The sequence below is a fragment of the Patagioenas fasciata genome, chromosome 2 (assembly GCF_037038585.1).
Source record: "Patagioenas fasciata isolate bPatFas1 chromosome 2, bPatFas1.hap1, whole genome shotgun sequence".
Taxonomy (NCBI): Eukaryota; Metazoa; Chordata; class Aves; order Columbiformes; family Columbidae; genus Patagioenas; species Patagioenas fasciata.
The window spans coordinates 92,193,500-92,214,918 of NC_092521.1; the positions used below are offsets into that span (position 1 = coordinate 92,193,500).

Here is a 21,419-nt window from a genome sequence, read left to right on the forward strand (position 1 = left end):
TAATCGCTAACCTTTTAGGGAAAACAACCATGAATCTGTGGTACAAATAGTAATTTCTAGTAAAAAGAAGGCTTGAAGGTGTGATATTTTTAAGGCTGTGATGTGCCATATTATGCAGATGTACCCCAGATGAGTATGAACGCATTTATATATCCACCAGTGGTGGCTGGCAGTTCCCCCAGTGGAGGGAACTACGAGAAGTGCCCTCAGCCTTGTTCCCATCCCCACTTCCCAACCCTGGCGGCTCGCGACCTGGCCACACCCGACGGGGGGGACTGACGTCAGGCGTTCGCAGCCAATCCCCGTGCCGGAACCGGCGGCAGGTCCCTCCCCTCCCGCATTAGTGCAGCCTGGTTCTCCCCCGATGCTTTTGGTCCCTCTGCTGGCGCCGTAGGGGGCGGCCAGGCGCCCGCCGCCATGGATTACCGTGCGGTGGCCATGAGGCAGGCCGTGCCGGGGCAGTTCGACGATGCGGAGTGCTCCGACGGGTAGGGGCCGGCGAGGGGCCGGCTGTGGGACGCTCGGGGGGAGGCGGGCCGCGGGGCCCGCACAGGCGTGAGGCGGGGCTGGGCGGATCTGGGGGGAGCGGGGTGGCCGCTGTGCCCGAGCGGTTCCCATAGGCCCGGCTGGCGGTTTGGGTGCATCTGTCCCCGGGGGTGGTCGGTAAAAAACAACGGGTGGGGAGGGGAACAGCCCTGAACGGCTCCCGGCAGGGGGATGCCCGCCTGAAAACGGCGGGAGAGGGCGGGTGTGCTGCCCCAGCTGAAGCCATGCACTCACAGACTCATAGAATGTCCTGAGCTGGAGGGGACCCACAAGGATCATGGAGTCCAACTCCTGTCCCTGCACGGAACAACCCCACAGTTCACACCAGGTGTCTGAGGGCGTTGTCCAGTCTCTTCTTGAACACTGTCAGGCTTGGGGCCGTGACACCTCCCTGGGGAGCTTGTTCCAGTGCTCCACCACCCTCTGGAGGAAGAGCCTTTTCCACATTAACAGTGACACGCATGCAAATTACACATCACTTACCTGAAGTGACACACGCAGCCAGCGACAGCAAGGTAGAGGTTCCTGTTAGGCATCCCATTCTGTGCAGGGACCTGCCATCGGTCAGTGTCTCCACTGCCATCTTTGAGCAGACAGCTCCCTTCTGCCTCACCACTGTCTTTATCCCAGGTGCTAATACACTTATTTTGGGGGAAAAAAGAGATCTTACTGGGAAAATGTTTCATGAATATCTTTACACAACACAAAACTGCTGCTTCAGCAGTTCATAAATGCAACTCTGGTCTCCTTGTCTACATCTTGTCCTTCACCCCACCCCTTGCTTTGAACAGGCCTCACTGCCCAGGTGAAACCACTGAGGAGCCCTGGCAGCACACAGGGATGCTCTTCCAGCCTTTGCACCTGGGACAGGTGCAGCTGGTGAGAGATCCTAAAACACCAAGTTATTCTGTCCCAGAGCACTTCTTTCTCTACCTTGCCACCCCCCTGGTCATCTCTTAGAATCATAGAATGTCCTGAGTTGGAGAGGACCCACAAGGATCATGGAGTCCAACTCCTGTCCCTGCACAGGACAACCCCACAGTTCACACCATGTGTCTGAGGGTGTTGTCCAGTCTCTTCTTGAACACTGTCAGGCTTGGGGCCGTGACACCTCCCTGGGGAGCCTGTTCCAGTGCTCCATCACCCTCTGGAGGAAGAACCTTTTCCTCATGTCCAACCTGAACCTCCCCTGGCACATCTTCCTGCCATTTCCTTGGGTTCTGTCATTGGTCACTAAAGAGTTCAGCACCTGCCCTTCCTGCTGCCTTGTGAGGAAGCTGTAGCCCCGTGAGGTCTCCCCTCAGTCTCCTCCAGGCTCAACAAACCAAGTGACTTTAGCCACTCCTCATATGACTTCTCCTCCAAACCCTTCACCGATTTCATAGCCCTCTTCTGGACACTCTCCAGTCCTCTCTCAGCTTTTTAATTATTGTGATTTCTTCCTTACCATTTTAATGGACAGACCCACCTGTAGATTTGGGTTGGTTGAGGCAATTTCACCTTGGTATTATTTGATTTTAACCAAACATGTGAAACCATGTAAGAGAACAGCGAGCTGATTAGGACAGTAAATAACTTCTGTTCATTTTGGAATAAAAATAATTTTTTTGTTGCATTGAAAGTCTAGAGCTTTTTATATTTAGTGGGGGGTGAATAAAGAAGGGTCTTGTGCTATGGGTTCAAGCCATTTTCCTTACAGTTTACCATTTATTTAATTAAATGTCAAATACCTGTGGGGAGTCTGCTTTGGGACATGCTTATTCTGGCAGAAAAATGTGACATACTACAGACATCAAGACATGAATAAATCAAAAGGGTTCATTTATCCCACAAGTTCTTTTTTAGGTCTAACTTTTTTTCATGTAGGTTGTACTGGTGCTCTGAGTTACCAGCAGGTTTACTGTCTGTTTCCAGTGAGATTTTGTGTGATATCTTGTCAGGTGGATATCTACTAGGGCAGCAAGCAGAGTAGTTAATCTCTGGTGAAAGAGCCACCTGGCCTGTTCTGGTCCGATTGGAGTCAGAGGGATGCAAATACACGTAACTGCAGAACAAGTTAGAAGGCAGCACTGATATGGCGAAGACAATTTAAATGTAGTCCATCCTTTAAAGGCTTTGACATCCTCATATATACTTGCTTAAAGAAAGGTGAAGTGAGAAATATCTCATGGAGAGATAACCTTGTGAAATCATTTGTTTGGATAAATGTGTTGATTTTTTGATGACTGTAACAATCATTTGTAGTTATATAAATATCTGTATTTGTTTGAAGTGAATTTACGCAAGACACAGAAATGGCTGAAGAAGATGAGGTCACTGAGAACTGCCAGTTACGCATACATGAAGAAGTTAACACTGAGGAAGGAAATGGTGATGATGATGATGAAGAAGAGGAAGATGAAGACTGGGACTGGGATGATGAGGTGGGAAGGCTCACAAAGCGCCACAATGCTGCTGGTGGATGCAATCCACAGGTATGTTGAAGGCTATTTGATGAACATGAAGGATACTCAAGAGTAAATGGGGATGACCTGAAGGCTTTGTTCTTTATTAGTATTATGCTGACTGTAAATGCAAATTTTTCCTTGAGAGAAAAATTTCCTTTGAGTCTATTCCTCTGCTGTGCCAAGTGTGTCTGTATTTTGTAGCCAGAACTCTGCCTGATTTTGTTTCAAACCCTGTCATTGGATTCTCTTTGTCACTGCAGTTTTCCTTCTGTTCCTTACCTTTGTCAAATCTTCTTTCTTTTCCCACCCCGATCTTTACCGATGTTGCTTACATTTTGGTATTTGTCCTCTGTCATCTTCCCTATCCTTTCTATTTAATTTTAAGACTATGCCTGCATCTTGCACCCAGGTTGAAACAGGTTGTGTTTTGGACTAACAGTGAGGGCAGCAAAAGAAAGCATAGGAGATGGAGAGAGGTGCTAGAAGTGGATTAATTTAAAGTGTATGCTGTTGGCATAGAAACTCTGGCATTGGTTAGAATGAAAAGCGTGTAGAAAGGGAGACCTAGCATGCTTCTTCCCTGCAGCTTGGACACTGGAGTTTCAAAACCTCTCTTTTTCCTATTGATATCAACACAACAGAGTAGCTGAGATAATTAGAGTGGTCCTGATTGTAGCATATCATGTCTGACTCACAGCATGTGTCCTGGGTGATTTAATGTTGCCTTAATTAGAAGGTTATGCTGTCAATTGTTGGTGAAATTGTATTCAGATATTGTGTTTGGTGAAGACTACCTGTAAGAAAAGCTAGGATCTTGGAAAGTTTTCTGTTCTTTATCTTCTTATTTTTTGTCTCATTTTTCTTCTTGTTTTTGTCTGCTATTTCACTTCCTTTTACAGAGGGAAAAAGTGTTAATATTAGGGACTCGCAGCTCAATTCCCAGACTAAAAATTTTCCTGAGTTGGATCACTTTTTTTGAATTTTAACTGATGTGTCACCTGTATTTTCCTGAATTGAGCAAAATCTGATGTTAAACTGTATCCATTTCCTCACCCTTTCTGGTTTTCTATTTATAGCTCTAGGCACAGGCATTTGAGCTGACTTTTCCAGTGATACAGTCTGTATTTCAAAGTGCTATCTAGAGAAGGCAACTTATGTTAACAAATCCTTTGTTTCAGGCAAATAGACAGACCCCTAGTTGCTGTTCAGCAAAAATGTCTACCCCTACAGACAAGGCTTTAAGGAAGTTTGAACATAAAATTAATTTAGGTGAGTATATTTGCATTGTCTTCCTACATGAAAACAGATACCACTCTCTGATGTTCTCAGACTAATTTTGCTTACTTTAAGCCAGAACTCACTGGAATGGCAGTTAACCATTGCCACACAGATTGAAAAATGGCTTTTGTGTACTTGAAGTTGCCTTTAGTTTCCTTTAACCAGCTGTCATACCCCTTTCTTTTCTCCTTCAGAGCCACAGGGCTGTTTTTAGTTTGTTTTTTTCTTCCTTCCTCTTGGCTTATCCTGACCACATAAAATTGGAAGATTTCTTCCCTAGCTGCTCTGCAGGAATAAGCTCTTTGGCTGGAGGAAGGGTGTCAACTCTGTGACATTGTTGGCCATTCTTAAAGCTTCTAGACAGTGGCAGTCCCCGGTAGTACAAGGGTGGTACATTATGTTACCTCACAGGGGCAGAGTTTCTGTGATAAACGAAGAGGCTGTAGTTCCAGCTGGTATAGTTTGATGTTTCCCGTGGGATGGAAATGGCTGTTCAGCTCTGCCTGTTAGGGGTAGATATAGCTGTGATTGGGGCCTTTTGACAGGGTAGTAAACAGAGGTTGTGTTTTCCTTCATAACAAAGTGTTTCTAAAATTAAGCTTCGAAAGAGTAATGCTGCCATATGTAGGCAAGTTCAGCCGCTTTTATACATTTAGCAATTAATCAAACACTAGTTTAAGTACCTTATGAGGAGAGAATCCTGGATCTGTTGTGTGCTCTGTTCAGAACAATGGCATTTGATTGTGATAAGAGAATGCTGGACAAATTTAATGGTGAGATGTTATCCTAAAGGCATTACTTCTGGATGGCATTATATCTCCGAGTGGGACTGCCTTACTGATCTGTGTTGTTGCCTTATAGTCCTTGAAATATAGACAGAGTGGAGTGCTAGATTAACTCTGGTATGTAGCTAAGCTTCTGGACTTGTTATAAAGAGCTCCACCTCTGTGTGAACATTGTGTCGTGGCATGTTGGCTGGCAGCAGGATTGCAGGGGCAATTCCAAACATAGAAAACTTCTTCAATACTTTTAAAATATTGTTTTTCTTCATTTTTTCATGTGTTTTTCAGATAAACTGAATTTTGATGACTCTGTTATAAACAGAGTCACAGAAAAGTCTAGACAGAAGGAAGCAGACATGTGAGTATTCTAGTTCTATTTTCATTTATATAATTTGAACCTGGAGTTCTTTCCTAGTGTGATCCTGAGTTTGGAGTAAATTTACTAAGAAAACCAAAATTTGTGGATAGTCTTTATGTGATTTGCTTTCCAATCTAAAACTTTTTGGTTTCCAGTTCAGTTGTCACTCCAAAGTTTTAATGCTTCTGGCACTGCTGTTCGTGTATTGGTGTAGTAAGACAGAAGTGATGAGTGTCATTTTATCTCTGATGCTCGTTTTCTAAACAGAGGTTCTTAAGCATTTTGGCTAGAAAAAAATGCTGGAAACTTTTTGAAGTTTCCACCTGACAATTTGGTGAGATGAGGTACCTTAAAAAAAAAAAATAAATTAAGCCTACAGGTCATAGCCCTATCTTGTTATGACATTTATTGTTTTCTCCTGAGTGAGCATTATTAAGTGGAGGCAAGAAGGTATCTGTAAAAGTGAAGGGCACTGATGTTTGTGTGTTTTGCTTGTTTTGTGTTTTATTTTCTGTCTGCAGGAGAAACCTTTGCTTTTGTATGAACTGAAAGCCTTACTTCTTGAGGCTGTCATCTTCTCTTTGATACCGAATGTCATGTTTTACTCTGTCAAAGTACTGAGTCCATGTGTGGGATTCTATAATTTTATTTTCACTTCTACTAGGTACCGAGTCAAGGATAAGTCAGACAGAGCGACAGTAGAACAAGTAAGTCCTTTGTGCATCACATTTCTCTTTTGACCTGGGCAAATAGTGTGGAATTTTGGAATCAATGATGAAACGGATGCTGTAGGAACACAGTTTTGCCTTGGAATTCTGTTTCCCTTGTTATCCTGAAAGAGACGTCTTGTTTCTTTGTTTCTTTCTTGTATGAAGGTTGTATTTGCTTCCATAAACATTTTGGAGCTCATTTTTGTGATTAGCATTGTGATTTGATTGTATATGCAATGCAGAATTCCATCTTAAGCTTTTATTAAATTCCAAATAACAATTAAAAAATGCTGGATTTGCTTTTTTTCCTTTTTTCTTCTTTAGCAAGACTGACCTATTACTGGCCCAAGGCCACATAGCTGCTCTACTAGAGTTGTGATAGCTATATCTTAAGAGAAACCGTGTTTTAGCACATTTAATGTGACTGTGGGCAGGAACTCATTCTCTTATGTCTTTTCTTGAGCTAGCTCAAGGTCATACGCTTAGCTAAAAAAAAATCTTGAAAGAAAAAGAGAAGTATTGTTCTAGAATCATGGCAAGATTCTGAGTAGCAGCTGTTTGGATTATCATTTGATAATCCAATAGAATAGTCTGATGCCATGGGTCTGTAATATAGTATTAAGAACTGACTGAAGTAGTAGGTTTTTTTCTTCTTCAAACAGAGCAATTTTGCTGACTTTTCTGTATTAAATTTGAGGTGTTGGATCCAAGGACCCGAATGATTCTGTTCAAGATGCTAACTAGAGGCATCATATCGGAAATCAACGGCTGCATCAGCACAGGGAAGGAAGTAAGTTTTATTACGAATGACATGATAGTTGTTCTCAGCAAGCCTGGTGGAAGCTTGTGATGTGCAGAGGGTGTATGGAAATACTTTGTTTTAGGAAGTTATTTTAAGATCAAATGCAATTTATGTTAAAGGAAACAAGTTTTCCCAAGTGTGAAAGATTTCTCAGAATAATTAAATATGATCTTAAATTTGTGGATCTTTTTAACTGTATGTTACAACTGAATTTTTTGGAAGGTGTATGTGTACACACAATATTAAGCACTGCCTGAAAAACATATAAACGCAGGTAATTCTTTCTTCATGCAGGACACTCCTGCATCCAGATCAGACCAGTTCCACGTGTCAGCAGACATGGGAGTATCTAAATTGTGTAACAGAATTCTGGTTAAATACTATTAAACCTTAATGGCTTTTACAAAACTAGCATGTTTATATGCTGCTATTATCAAGTAATATTGCAAATAATTAAAACCAGACCATAAATATTTAATGAAATTAATAAATCAGTTTTAGAATGCCTAGACCCTAGGCTGATTTGGTTTTCTTCCAAGTCCTTGGATGCTGGGATTAAAGGCATACTTCCACCTCTTGTCAACATGAGATATTTGGGCCGTGCTTTATGGACTAAATAGTGCAAGGGCTCAGATTAACCCTTCCCACAGGGGCTTGTTTCAGTCTCTGAAATGTGGAGGAGGTGCAGTTTTCTTGTGCATTGTTGTTTTTGGCCTATATTGGTTGTCACACCCATGCACAGACCTGGGTACTTCCCGTAAGTTTCTTCTGGTAGAAAGGGAATCGCCCTTGTGTGCGGTCTCACTCAGATGGGTGCCATGTAGGAGCTGGGGAGAGATCAGGTCTTTTTATCAGATCTTTTCCAGATGTCAGAAAGAGGAGAAAAGATTATATTGTTTAAAGAGTTTTTCTTTAACGCTATTTCTTCCCTTCATAATCCGATAGGCTAATGTATATCACGCCAGTACTGCAAATGGAGAGAACAGAGCAATAAAGATTTACAAGACCTCTATTCTGATGTTTAAAGATCGGGATAAGTATGTGAGTGGTGAATTCAGGTGAGTTTGACTTCTGCCTGGTTTTACTGAGGAAGAGGGGTTATTTGAAAGGGTTAATAAAATCGCCAGTGCTGATACTGCATTAATTCACTAAGAGTCTCTGTTGTCTCTTTTGTATTTAAAGATTTCGTCATGGATATTGCAAAGGCAACCCAAGAAAAATGGTGAAGACATGGGCTGAAAAAGAAATGAGGAATTTAATAAGGTAACTCTTCCAATTTTTATTTCAGCATGGAAAGGTGTAATTAAAACTTTTATAGGAGGTACCCTCCTGTTGCTAGACTGTGGCTATTTTAGGGTCTCTGGAGTACTTGGGAAAGTGTCATAAGCTTCCCTGTGGGAGAGAAAAGAAATGGTGGGGAGGAATAATGATATTAATTTGTCTTGCTACTCATGCTCTAAGCTCTTCAATGTCTGAACTGTCTGTATGACATGAGTGAGAAGTGAGGAAAAGCTAGAATAGCTCCTGCTGAGTAACAGCACACTGTGTGATATAGGTTAATCTAGGATTAACCTGAACTGTGTAAAGATTCTTTGTCTGACATGGGAATGCTTAGAGAAGGGTCAGAGCCAGAATGGTCGTGGCTTTTTTATTCATTTCCTAGTTGTTCTTGACAAGTGAGAGTTGCCTGAGCAGAGGAGTTCTTATTGTCTATTATGTTTAAAGCAACAGAGCTCCTATAGGCACTAGTGCAATGCGAATAGTAGAGTTTGATTTTATTTTTTTTGTGGATTTGTTCTTGTGTTACAGGTTGAATACAGCCCAGATACCTTGCCCAGAGCCAATTATGCTAAGAAGTCATGTGCTTCTCATGGGCTTTATTGGTAAAGGTGATAGGTAAGTATCCTTAGAATATAAAATATGTAAAATATGTACTTTTTTTTAGTAGCTTTCCACAAAGGTTTAATAAAAACAGGCCAACCAACCCTCTGAATTTACCTGCTATTACTTAAGGCCTGTAAAATTGACGTTACTCTTACTCGTGCATGTGACTTGTAGAATACCCAGACATTTGCCAGCTACTATTGCAGACAACCTGCATGATTCTGAAGCCTCAGTTATCTGGAAAATGAATTAATAAAGTGGCTTAGCCAGAGATGAAGGCTGGAAAAGCTTCCTCATCACACCTGAAGGTGCCTCATTGTTTTGTGGTACAGACATTAATGTATCATGATCCAAATTAGCTCATGTTGGAAACAGAGCTCCCTTATCTTTGGCAAGCATATACCAAGCTTTGCTGCCCCTCATGCTGGCTCTGTGCACTTAGGTGCTCATGCTGACTTGCTTGACACACTTAGTGAGCAGAACGATCAGGTGCAGCAATTAAAGCATTTGCAGCTGGTATGAAGAAGGAAAAAGTATTCACTTTGTGTTATTTGTGTTGTAATTTCAAGGCCTGCTCCTCTGCTGAAGAACGCTCAGTTATCTGACTCCAAAGTCCGGGAGCTGTACCTGCAAATCATCCAGTACATGAGAAGAATGTACCAAGATGCCAGACTTGTTCATGCAGATCTCAGTGAATTTAATATGCTGTATGTTTTTAAACTTTGCTCTGAGTTGTGACATCTAAAATGTATGCATTGGCAGAACTCTATGTGAGAGTACTAATCTACCTTTAAGGGAGGGTGGGGTCCTTTTTGTGACTGGGTTTTGTAACTTCTGTAATTAATTGTGTAGCTTTTAACCCAGATCTGAGCTTTCTCTTTTTTGTTTAAGAAAAAACAAACACCACCACCAAACAAACCAAAACAAAAACCTCTTACAAACAAGCAAACAAAATCTCAACTAGAGAAAAAATTAGTAAGGTATCTTTTTTTCTTTTTTTATAGTCATCAGAAGACTGTTTCTTTGAAGTTTAATAATGTAGCTTGTGTAGAGGAGTGAAAGGATTGACCCAAAAAAGCCACTCTGACCCTAATACACGAGATGTTTGCTAGAGAAATACCTTAGGATTGTTTGCTGGCTCCTCGTTTTGAAGCATGCTTTGATCCCTGCCCCTCAAGAATCTCCCACGTAACAGCGGTGGAGTTGGTGCAGCTCTGTGTGTTTGTTTGCAGGTACCACAGTGGGGACGTGTACATCATTGACGTGTCGCAGGCCGTGGAGCATGACCACCCGCACGCGCTGGAGTTCCTGCGAAAGGATTGCGCCAATGTTAACGGTGAGTGGGCTGCACTTCAGCTCTTGTTCTGATAGCTGGCTTATTCAGGAAGGTGAATGGTGTTCCCTTATGTTCTTTCAGGTATAACTGACTATAGAAGCTGTCAAACTTCTGTTAAAATACTCCCATCTCCCAGGTTCTCATGGCTTCCCGAGGGAGTAGTGTACTGTGCTAGAAATCATCTGGCCAAAATGAGTCACCTGGTTGAATGTCAGATTTGCAATAGATCTGAGATCAGTCTCAGAATGATTAGAGATCAGTCCCAGTCTGCCGCAGTGCCCACCACAGTCTTAACTTCCCTTATTAAAGGACTGCGCAGACATATTAATATGTTTCCTTCTGTGAGTGAATCCGCATCTGGAATCTGTGTGTTACAAAGTTCTGTGCACTTAATTGTCCAGGTCAGCTGAGGGGGTTGAGGCATAGAGTAATTTATTAGAGATGTTATCACTTTTCATCGTATTTTCATAAACAAGGTACCTTTATGGTATTTTTCTCTTGAAAATTTGGTCTTCATGTGTGAATCTGTATGTTGTGTAACTGACACACACCTCCTGGTAGTGTGTGTTTCTCCCTGAGGATAAGAAATCTATCACTACAGACTGCTTTTGTCCCCATTTTCTTTTCAGATTGACTTTTTTTCTAATTTTACGGAGACTCTTGAAAGTCTGTGGAATAAGAACTCTGCATTTTGATGCTATGTGTTTGTTGAGACCCAATATGTGAATTTTTCCTTATTCCTTTTCTGTTTATGGATTTCTAATAACTTGTTTCTGGCTCAGATACTTTCACCCTTGTACTTTTTTCATGTCTTTTGGCTTGCTCTGTCTAGATATTCTAGTGCTTCTGTGAATTGCTGTGGTTTTGGTGTGTTTTGTTTGTTTTCTGTCGCTGCAACTGCATGTATGTAGTCCTTCTCAGAGACTCTGAGAAACACCTTGCTTTATGCTCTGCTGTAGCTGTGGTCGTTGCGAAGACTTTTGGTCCCAAGGGCACAGAGAGCTCTCTCCAAACTTTGTTGTTGTTGTTCTATGATTAATTTCTCATGGTGAGAGATCTTCTGAGAACCTTAGTAGGAAACACTTATTAAACAATCCTTAGCGTCTTTCAATGCTGTTTTTCAGCACCGAAGTGCAGCCTCCGAACTTGGTTGTACTTGACTGAAGTTCTGAGTGTAACGACTGAGGAGAATTCTAATATGTTAATGTGTCTTCACTTTTAGCTGGATCATAACTAGGCTGTACTGTGTTTCAATGGATGCTTCTGTTTCTGTTTGGCAAAAGTTTGAGGTCTCCATTCTTTACTCTTTTAAATACATTTTTCTTCTTAGTAATTGGAAATACTGCACCTGTCTTGAATTGTTTACTGCCTAGCCCCTTTACCATTAAGTCTGGCTCCTGCTGAAATTGATTTGGCTTTTATATTTGTCTGGTTTTATTATTCTTTCAGTATTCATTGCATCTGGAAGGTAACCACTTTTATTATGGATGGGCAAGAGTAATCCGATAATTAAACCCAGTATGATACAGTACATGCTGCTAAGACTTTCCCAAGTCATCAGGACCATTGACTTGCTGTAACTGTCACTTTAACATCACTGCTGCCTATGTGACATGTAATTACTTACAGTTTTTGTCTCTGACCTTGTTTCTTGGTAGACTTTTTCCAGAAGCGCAATGTTGCAGTGATGACCGTGAGGGAGCTGTTTGAGTTTATTACTGATCCTTCTATCACAAGCGAGAACATTGATGATTATCTGTCTAAGGTGAGACCTCATAGTCTTGTTGCTTATGTAGGAAGACTTGAACAATAAAATCAGATCTAGTTCAAGCTCCTTTATCTCGTTTACTCTACATCCTGCTATTGAAGGAATCTGGTACATGACATTGTTATGCCAGTGCTTCAAAAATACATATGGTTTTTTTTCCATTTATACCATTATAGAATGACAACACTTTCATTCTGTGTTCTATCAAAAAGTCTAATTATAAAAACTCAAATGTCTGTTTCAGTTGCTACTAAAACCAGGATGCTTTAAATTAGTTTGTTCTTTTTGACAAGGAGAAGCTCTGCAGAAATATAACCATGCTTATATAGAGAATGGGGCTAAAAATGCATATCTGAGCAGGGTGGGCCAAGGGAGGAGGAGGATCACTCAGGGCAGCGCTGCTCCAAGGTACATGGTCTTGCTAGTCAAATATAATCATTGGCAGAACACGTTGATTCTAGGAGGAGGTAAACTTAGTGCTGCTAGCAGCTGCCAGTCCTCTTCTCCGAGTCAGATGTTTCCTTAAGGGGCGGGGGGGAAAGCTTTTTAGATTAATGTAAGAGAAATGGGAGCCACATATGCTATGCTCAGAGTAGAGATTTGTTGTGTCATTCTTGGTCAAGACCATGTGAGTGTGGTCCATATACCAGTACAGCATGGGGATTTTCAGATGTTTTGTACTTTCTGTCATATTTGAGGTTGAATGAGACAGAGCTGTGCTACATGGTTTCCCGTACTTGTGCTCCCCTGGCTTGCTCAGTGTGTGTGAGAAGAGCCAAATTCCAGGACTGAGCACTGCTCATGGTATTTTCCTTGTGCTGTTATGTCCTGTAGTTGTGCTGGACCTGCCATAGTTTGATCTGGGAGGAACAGAGAGCATGTTTTCCCTCGATTAATAAAGCAGATCTGCAGTTCTAGGTGAGCTTCGCAGCAGTGTTGGTTACCATTAGGTGTCGCTGAAGGTATTGCCATTGGGAACGATGGAGTATTTGTGAATGGACAGTGTGGAGTACGTGGAGAAACACAGATGGGAATGGTTAGTTGGATTAAGTGATGTGATTATAGAGAGTGATAACTTCGTATTGTTTCGTATTTCTTTAGGCAATGGAAATAGCATCGAAAAGAACAGAGGAGGAAAGATCCAGTCAAGATAAAGTGGATGAGGAAGTAAGTGAGGATTTTTGTTCCTTTGGTGAAATTAATATTAACCTTGCATCTTCTAAACAATGAAAAACATTCTGTTTTATTTGGCAAAATATACAGATGATAAACAAAACATTGTTTGTAATACTGAGATGTCTGGAACTAGTTAAGATGTGAAGTATTAAGGGATTCCATGTATAAAAGCTGACAGTGCTAAGGTGTTAGGAGGTAAATGCTCCATTTCCTAAACCAATGTGTTTGCTTGTAGCTGTGTCCCTTGATGTATCTTCCAGTTCAGGTTCAGTTAACAAAACAACCTGATTATGCCAGTAGTTTTGCACCAGTGATGCAGAAGCAGAATATTTGGATATGTGCATTAACCAAATTGCCTATCTGGTTCCCGTTCTGGTCTAATTCGGTTCTTCCATGTACTGCTTTTCTTCCTTGCTTTTACATTAAGTGAAGCAATTTCAATTCTATTACAGGAAAATATGAACATTCTGCAAAGGCTTGATGTAAACATACAACAATTTCTATCTTAGTCTTCTGTATCTGTTCCAGAAAAGTTTGTTGTTGTTTTGTGTTTCTTTGCATTGGGGGTTTTTTTGTTGTTTGTTTGTTTTTTTTAACCATAACAACAAAAACAAATGAACGAACAAAAATGACCTCCATGTCGAACAGAATTTGTATCAGTGAGAACCTGTTTGTACTGGTTCACATGGTGTTTGTCTTTGAAGTCAATACTACTTGATTTATGAAAGACTTCTTTTTTGATCTCTTGGAGGTCTGCAGGTTTTACTAACTGCTTCTGGCTCAAACTTGACCAAGGAATCATTTTTTTAGTTTGATTGTTTCCTAAGATATCCCAAGCATACAACTTCTGCACTGTAGGGTCAGATGTTGGTATTTTGTTGCGAGCCCATCTTTTGCAAACCAGTTATTCCTTTGCTATATAAAAGTACTGCCCTGTAAGAGAGATGGTTTATTAGCATCTAAATTTGGTTTATTTCTCTTGGACTTCTCATGTGACCATGGCTAGTTTATGTCACTGTCTTCACAAAAGAGTAGAGCTGATTAAGGACAAGCTCTGCAGAGGTGGGGGCCTCTGCTCTTTACACAGCACTTAGTCTAGTGGTTGTGATCATGAAATATACGAAATCTGTGCTGTGAATGAACTGATACCACAAGAAAAGAGAAGCAAAATAATTCTCTCTGATCTGGGAGTGGGAACTTTGCAGGAGGACTGTTTCAAAAAGACTGCATGACAAATTTTAAGTTGTTTGTGGTTTACTGTACTGTACTGCTACAGGAACACCTTTTGAGTCAGACTGTAGGTTGAAACAGGTATCATTATATAAAGAGATTAAATTCTAACAGTACCTTTTAGTGGAGTTGTCTCCTGAAGGCTTTGTAAAGATCGTAATAAAAACATCAGAAAAAAATTGTTAGAACACAAAACCTTAGGACTCAAATAGGTTAAGAGGAAGTTGGAAGGATGGGGAAATCTTGTAAGTGGCCTGGCTGTGGTCATGCTAAGGAAGGAGCCATATTAGTTGTGATCTCTCAATAATGTGTAGGTTGCATGTTGTTTGTTTCTGCAAAATGAAAGATACACTGCAATTCAGATGATAGTGGATGACTGCTGTGTTCGCTTTTAGTTTCTCTGAGCTATGAAATCCTTTATGATTATTCTCTTAAGGATGCGTAATTAGGAAGGAAGAACATCATTAAACTATCTGTAAATTAGTGAGTCTGTGTTTCCTTTCACTCTACTAGGTGTTTAAGAAGGCTTACATACCTCGAACTTTGACTGAAGTTAAAAACTATGAGAGAGATGTGGATATAATGATGAAATTGAAAGAAGAGGATATGGCATTGAATGTTCAGCAAGACAATGTGAGTAGACATGTTGAGGCACTGCAAAAATCGGCAGGGAATATGAATTCTTCTTACTGGAAACTGATAGCAACAAACAGAAGCCTTGTTACCAAGGCGTGAAGTACTGTATCTAGTGTTCTACTTTAAAATAATCTGGTTAGTACTAGTGCTAAGATTGGGGTTTTTTCCCTGGAGATTTTTTAAAGATAATAATTTTCTCTGGACATGAAGAGTTAAGACTTATTTTGATAACATAATTTTCTTTCTCTCTCCCTGGGTGTAGATTCTCTACCAGACTGTGACAGGGCTGAAGAAGGATTTGTCTGGTGTTCAGAAGGTGAGAGGGTCTTTTTGAAATCCTCTGTTTCAGCCATTTTCAGGAAAGCATTTACAAGGAGTACAACAAATGTAGCATCTTACAGCTGACACTGTGAAAGAAGTCTCCTGTCTGCAGAGTGACCATTTATGTCTGGGATGGGTCTGGCATGACAGCCTGTGTGTTCACCACATGAATTGCTTCCCTGCACTGTGGCTGATGCTGATTGCTTGAGGATGAAACAACAATTCTCACTATGGCCATGATCTCTAAAGTAAAGGTGGAGAGGAGGGAAGACATTTTCCAGTTATTGAAAATATAATTGGTCTAAATTGTAGCATGACTACAAATTTTGATATGTTTGGCATAACTTTGCTGTAACTATTGTGCAAAAAGAACCCTGCAGTATAAGGCATAAGATATTTTTTGCTATATTTAAGTACTTGACAGTGATAGTTCTGTAAAGTACATTGGATAAGAAGCTGGGTACAGATCAGTCTGTAGGAATATAATTCATGGCAGAAGCCCTATGTGGATTCTCCCTTCTTCCTTTGTAAATGTTATCTAGCAGCAGTATAGACTCTATTTTAAAATGGAAATATAAATATGGGTGGAATCAGACTGTGGCGCAGTTTCAAGCTTAAGAATAAGTGAGTTTCCAGTGTAGATATTTGGTTTTGCAATAAAGCCTACCTACAGTGCCCCCAAGGTGGATTTGGGTATGATCCAAGTATAATTAAAATTTTCCTTCCACATATGTTAACAAATTGCTGTTTAACTTATGGAAATTAGTTTGGGAGTGCCAATACAGCTGTGCTCGGAGCCCTGACCTAAAAGATTCTGTGTCGTATACTCTAGATTCCTTGTTCTTAGTTTGGGTGAACCTACTTTTCATTCTTTTTCTTGAGACCCTGATGGCTGTAGTAAAGGAAATGGCACAAGCTTGCTCAAGGGTCTCTTTGCAGCAGATCCTGTTTTGTTTTTATATATAGGTGTATATATATATGTGTGTGTGTGTATATATTGTCATTAGACTGCCTTGGTTTGATATAATTATCTGTTGATATATCTTGCAGATTCCAGCACTTCTTGAAAAGGAGGCAGATGAGTCAGAAACAGACTCTGATGATGATGATGATGGCGACTCAGAGGACTCTGATTCTGGCTGTAAAGAATCTGTACATCCCAAAGATAAACCTGCTGAAATCAGCATGGACAAAAAGGTCAGCTGACCAGGAATTGTTTATTTTTCCCACCTTTGCCTATGGAACAGGAAAAAATCCAGACTTAGTTTTGAGTGGTTCTTGCTGTTTCTTGTCTGAAACAAGCTATGGGCTGTAGTGGAAAATGAGAGCAGAGAAAGTGGATTTCATTATGGATGCTTTATTAATGGTATTTTTATGTAAAGAAACACATAACAAAGCTCTCTGGAGCTTAGACAAAATTAGAAGAGAGATCTCTGCAGGAAATTCTTAAGGCTACGCAAAGTAAAACTTAGTGAAGCCTGGGCAGCTCTTCAGTGCTTCTGGCTGTTCTTCCACGATTTGGTGTTCAGGTTTGTGGTCATGGTCCCTGATAAAACTCCTTTTGCTCAGGGAACTGAGGCCACTTGATCTATTGAACTGCAGACTTCGTGACAACGTCTGTACCACAGTGGTTGTTGCCAGTACCATTAGTACAGACTGGCTAGCTCTGCTGTGGGCAGGAGGTGTAATGTAGTCATGCAAAGGGATTGTAGTTTGGGTTGTTGTTTTTGTGGTGGTGGTGTTTTTTTGGGGTGTTTGGGGGCGGGGGGAGGAGGGGCTTGGGTTTTTTTGGTTGGTTGGTTTTTGTTTTGTTTTGGGTTTTTTTGAAGGTTTTGTTTTCCAAACTGCAGAATGAATATGCCCTGTTTTGGTGAGGCTCTTCTGCAGAGTAGCACCCATGGGTTAGAACCTTTTGGCAGCCTTTTAGGTGCCATGCAAAAGAAGAATGAAACTTGCTGGGCTTTCATGCTTCAAGATTTGGGGCGTTGATTGTTAGGTTTTTCTTCCCAGAAAAGGTGACATAGTGTCTGTCAAAAATGCAGTGGTCTCCTAGACACTTTCTAGCAATCTAAAACTGCTGCCTTTCAGATGTGAAACAGGCAAGTCTTGGTCACTTCTCATGCTTATGGAAGGGTTTTTATTTGAACTTCTTTTTGTCTGAGTAAGATGCAGTTCTTGATAACCTATGCGTTCAACTGTAGGTTTAACAAGTCATTGGCAGCAATTATTTCCACCCCCCACCTCATTATGCTGAATTTGTGTTTTCCAGTTGAGTCTCTTCACTGTCTGGCACAAATTATAGTGTATTGCAGTAGCATAGCACTCTGCCAATCCTGATGGTCATGAGCTTGCTCTGAGTTACCAGCAGTTACTGGATCAGTATTTTTGCATGGTATAGAGAAACACATGGTAGCAGAAAACATAGATCAGGCATCCTGTGGTAATCTTAGCTGTAAATAGCATGAGTTAATAGTGCCTTTTAGAATCATTGAGGTTGGGAAAGACTTCCCAGGTCATAGAATTCAACCGTTAACCGAACAGTGCCGAGTCCACCGCTAAATCATGTCCCTAAGTGCCACATCTATACATCTTTTAAATACCTCTAGGGATGGTGACTCCACCACTTCCTTGGGCAGCCTGTTCCCTTTCTTCAAAGGTTACATGAAACTCAGGTTTTAACTAGTTTGAATTTTGCCTTGTTTGTTACCAGTGTGCAGCTCCACCCCCAACCTATACTTCCTTTTTTCTTTCCCCTCACCATTCTGATTTTTTTTCTTCCTCTTGATGACCTGATTTTTATGTGGTGTGTTAATTAACTTGTTAATGTTGTAATGTTAATGTAATCGATTGACCTGCTTAAAATCTTTAATTCCTTCTGACTTTAAATTAATGGTGTTTGATCCTTTATAGGAAAGGAAGAAGATGGTTAAAGAAGCCCAAAGAGAGAAGAGAAAAAACAAAATTCCAAAGCATGTGAAGAAGCGGAAAGAAAAGACTGCAAAAATGAAGAAAGGCAAATAAAATCAGCTTTAGCTTGGGGAAAGGGATGGTTTGTTGTGGGTTATTTAGTTACCATCTTTTTTCTTTAAAAAAAAAAATAAAAGTATTTTATTTATACACGTGCAGTATTAGCTCTGAGGGTGGTTTTGTTAATAGCATGGTGTAATTGTTTGAACAGAGTATGTGCCATGGGTTTCTCAATAGGAAAGAATGATTTTAACACTTGTCCATGTTAAAATCCTTTAACAACAGGTTAAACCTCCACAGGTAAACTCATGTTGATTTGTTCCTGGGATCTTACTCCCCTGCCTCACACTACATACAAGTAGTTTGTTTGTTCCAGGGCAGTGATTTGATTTGAACAGATTCTTGGTGGAGGGGAGATGGTGATTCTAAGGCCCACGCCTGCTTTGCAGTGTGGAAGCAAATTGAGCTAGCTGTCCTTTGCAGCCACTCACAGATAACCCTGCAGGCATTGTGCCTTCTGCCTCCCTGGGCTTGCATCACCTTTCGTATTTTTCTTACTGAAAACTGAGTTTTGTGATTTGAGAGGCAGCTATCCTCACTGCCCAGTGCCCTTTGAAGCTATCAAGCTATCAGACACATGTACCCAAACAGACCAAAGCCTGTTTCTCTGGCTTGTGTGGTGTGTTGGGTTGGGGGGTGTGTGTGTGTGTGTGTGGTGATCTTGGTGGGTTTGATTTGGTCGTGGTGGTGGTGTTTGTAGTTGTTTTTGTTTTGTTTTGTTTTCTTCTAGGGATCCTAACATGGGGCGCTGTTGCTCTTGAGAGCTTTATGAGCCAGCTGTTTTTTTATGCTGGTCAAATGAGTATATGCCATCAAGAGTAATCACGTGTTTGAATTCAAGGCTGTGTATAGGCTTGCGGCAGGGCCTCTTGGTGGTATGGCTCAGCATTGCCAGCCCACATTGTGCTAAGATGCCCCAGCTCTTCAGTAGGGAGCAGCTGGCAGAGCTCTTCTCCTAAGTGACCCACTTGGGCTGGGGCAAAGGTACCGTACTGAAGACTGACCACCTTCTCTCTTGGCAGCCACTTTAGCTACTGAAGCTGACAAGTCTTGGGAGAGGCATCCTTCTCATGCTGTAGCACATCAGCTGTCTTTTCCCACTGACTGCAGCTTCAGAGCTCTCTGCCACCACGGAGAAAGGTCCTCATTCCAGTAAATGTCTTTCATATGTTCTTCCACATTAAAGGTGGAGTTAATGCTCTGGGGATTTGTGCTTACAGGATGTGCATTCTCTGATGACAGAGGACAGCGTTTATCCATCAATGGATATCCAACAATGATGGGTTGGCCAGGGGCAAGGTGAAGCTTCCTTCTCTCTTCTCCTCACCTCCCACACCCAAAAGAGAGATGATGTTGGACAATTGCACATGTGGTTGCACTCCCCAGTTTGACCTTCACAACCTCTTTCGTGCCTTTGGCTAGAAATCTGGTAAGAGAAGAAGTAGTCATCGCTTCCAGATCTCCTCTTTTCTCTGTGCCCTCTTTCTCCCCATCCATACAGGGATTGACAGCACTCTCATATTCAGCATGCATGTAAGTGTAGACAGTGTTGCTTGGAGCATGGTGGGAAGCAAGACTGGTATTTCATCAGCAAGTTGGGGATGTTTGTTGGGAGGCTGAGATGAAATATTTGCATTTTGGAAAATGGCATTACACGTGGTGCAAGAAAGGGGGCAGCCTCTAACTTGGTAGTGAAGAGAAGAGGAGGAGGTGCAAGACCTCCATCCAGAGGTGAGGGGTACTGTTGATGGCCATTTGTCTTAATGCTGAATTGCTGCTAGATGTATGGACACGTTATTTCCTGCTTTTCCTTGCTGTCCTTGGAGCTTGCGCAGTGACGCGATCAGGCAGAGGTGGCCTTGGTGATGGCTTCCTTGAACCTGACTGGTTCTATTTGTAGGTGCAGCGCTTGAAGGTGACTGAAACAGGACCAACTTTGTGCACTTTGCCCCTGACATCCCACTGTGTCAGGGATTCTTCCTGCTGACTGACAAGGCTGTGGTGTCTGCATCTGCCATAGCAGTCGTGGTTCAGGAAGATGTGAGCACCAGGAAGTGTGTGTAGGGACTAGGGATTGGGGGAATGTATCTGAGCTGTTGACTTCCTCCAGCAACAGGTTGTGCGTTGAACAGACGTCAGCTTTTTTGATGAAGCGGGCCAAGCATTAAGTGAAGCTGTGTGTGCTTTAACTTTGTGTAGCTCAGCAGTGGATCACTCCACCGGGAGACTGGTCTGTGGCTGATCAGCATGAGTCGAGGTTTGTCAGACACAGGAGACAACCTTTTCATCAGAGCTGGATGCTCTGAAGACAAGGATAGATGCTAGTCCTTGGCAAAGGGGCTGGAAGCCCTAGAGCCAGAGTATGTGTTCCGCTGGGGAGTGTTTACCTCCTTTACCTGAGGAGACACTTCAGAGAAAGGAGGCTGCTATCATCTGTGCTTGAGGGAAGAGGAAACATCTCAGCCCACATAACCTTGTCTTCCCTTCAGGCCATGCACCACAGCCTGATCAAGTTTGCCCAGCTCTAGCCATCCTGTAGCACGAAGGTGGTCCAGAATTAGTCATTTGCTCGCAGCGATGTGCAGCAGGACTGTCTGTGCAGCCTGTGCGAAGCATGAGCTATCTGCCTCAGGTGTTTTCTCTAGGGCATGTTTACACAGTCAGGGTGTTTGCAGAGCACCTGAGGTGAAGCATGCCAGAGAAGCCCAAGTTGTGCAAGTGCAAGTGGCCTGGGGATAGCTCCTGCAGCTGGGTATGTGCTCACCAAGGTGGGCTGTGAGTGCAGTTCACACATCCTGGCCATTGCAGGCTTGAGATATATAGAAGCGAGGTAGTCCACAGGAACAAGGTGGACCAGGACCTCTTTGGGCTAGGGCCATGAGATGAGCCATCTTGTGATCCCTGAAGCAAGAGAATGGCTGTTAAGAGATGTTAGGTATAACTACCAGAAGGCAGGAGTCTGGTAGGGAGGATGGGATGACATGACTTTGTATCCTGTGCTAAAAAAAAACCACTTCAAAGTAGCACAGATACTCAGTTGTACTCTATTGATATCAATGTATGATGAGGCAGGGTTTTTTTTTTCCCCTCACAGATTAGGACCTGACAAGGCCTGTTC

General features: G+C 41.9%; 1 protein-coding gene across 1 annotated transcript; it reads left to right on the top strand.

Moving 5' to 3' along the window:
* Positions 1–340: 340 nt before the first annotated feature.
* Positions 341–18,399, top strand: RIOK1 (RIO kinase 1). Its single transcript, XM_065831104.2, has 17 exons — positions 341–488; positions 2,819–3,020; positions 4,172–4,262; positions 5,342–5,411; positions 6,076–6,118; positions 6,819–6,911; positions 7,869–7,981; positions 8,106–8,186; positions 8,733–8,819; positions 9,377–9,514; positions 10,040–10,143; positions 11,802–11,908; positions 13,013–13,078; positions 14,831–14,950; positions 15,216–15,269; positions 16,325–16,471; positions 18,185–18,399. The coding sequence occupies exons 1-17, from the start codon at positions 418–420 to the stop codon at positions 18,293–18,295; spliced, it is 1,698 nt and encodes a 565-aa protein (XP_065687176.1). The 5' UTR covers positions 341–417; the 3' UTR covers positions 18,296–18,399.
* Positions 18,400–21,419: the final 3,020 nt, after the last annotated feature.

Bases quoted from the DNA above. Each gene is read 5' to 3' on its own strand.
- RIOK1 (XM_065831104.2), top strand. From the start codon at position 418: ATGGATTACCGTGCGGTGGCCATGAGGCAGGCCGTGCCGGGGCAGTTC. The intron at 6,119-6,818 runs GTAAGTCCTTTG...ATTAAATTTGAG, and splicing joins ACAGAGCGACAGTAGAACAA to GTGTTGGATCCAAGGACCCG. The intron at 11,909-13,012 runs GTGAGACCTCAT...GTATTTCTTTAG, and splicing joins TTGATGATTATCTGTCTAAG to GCAATGGAAATAGCATCGAA.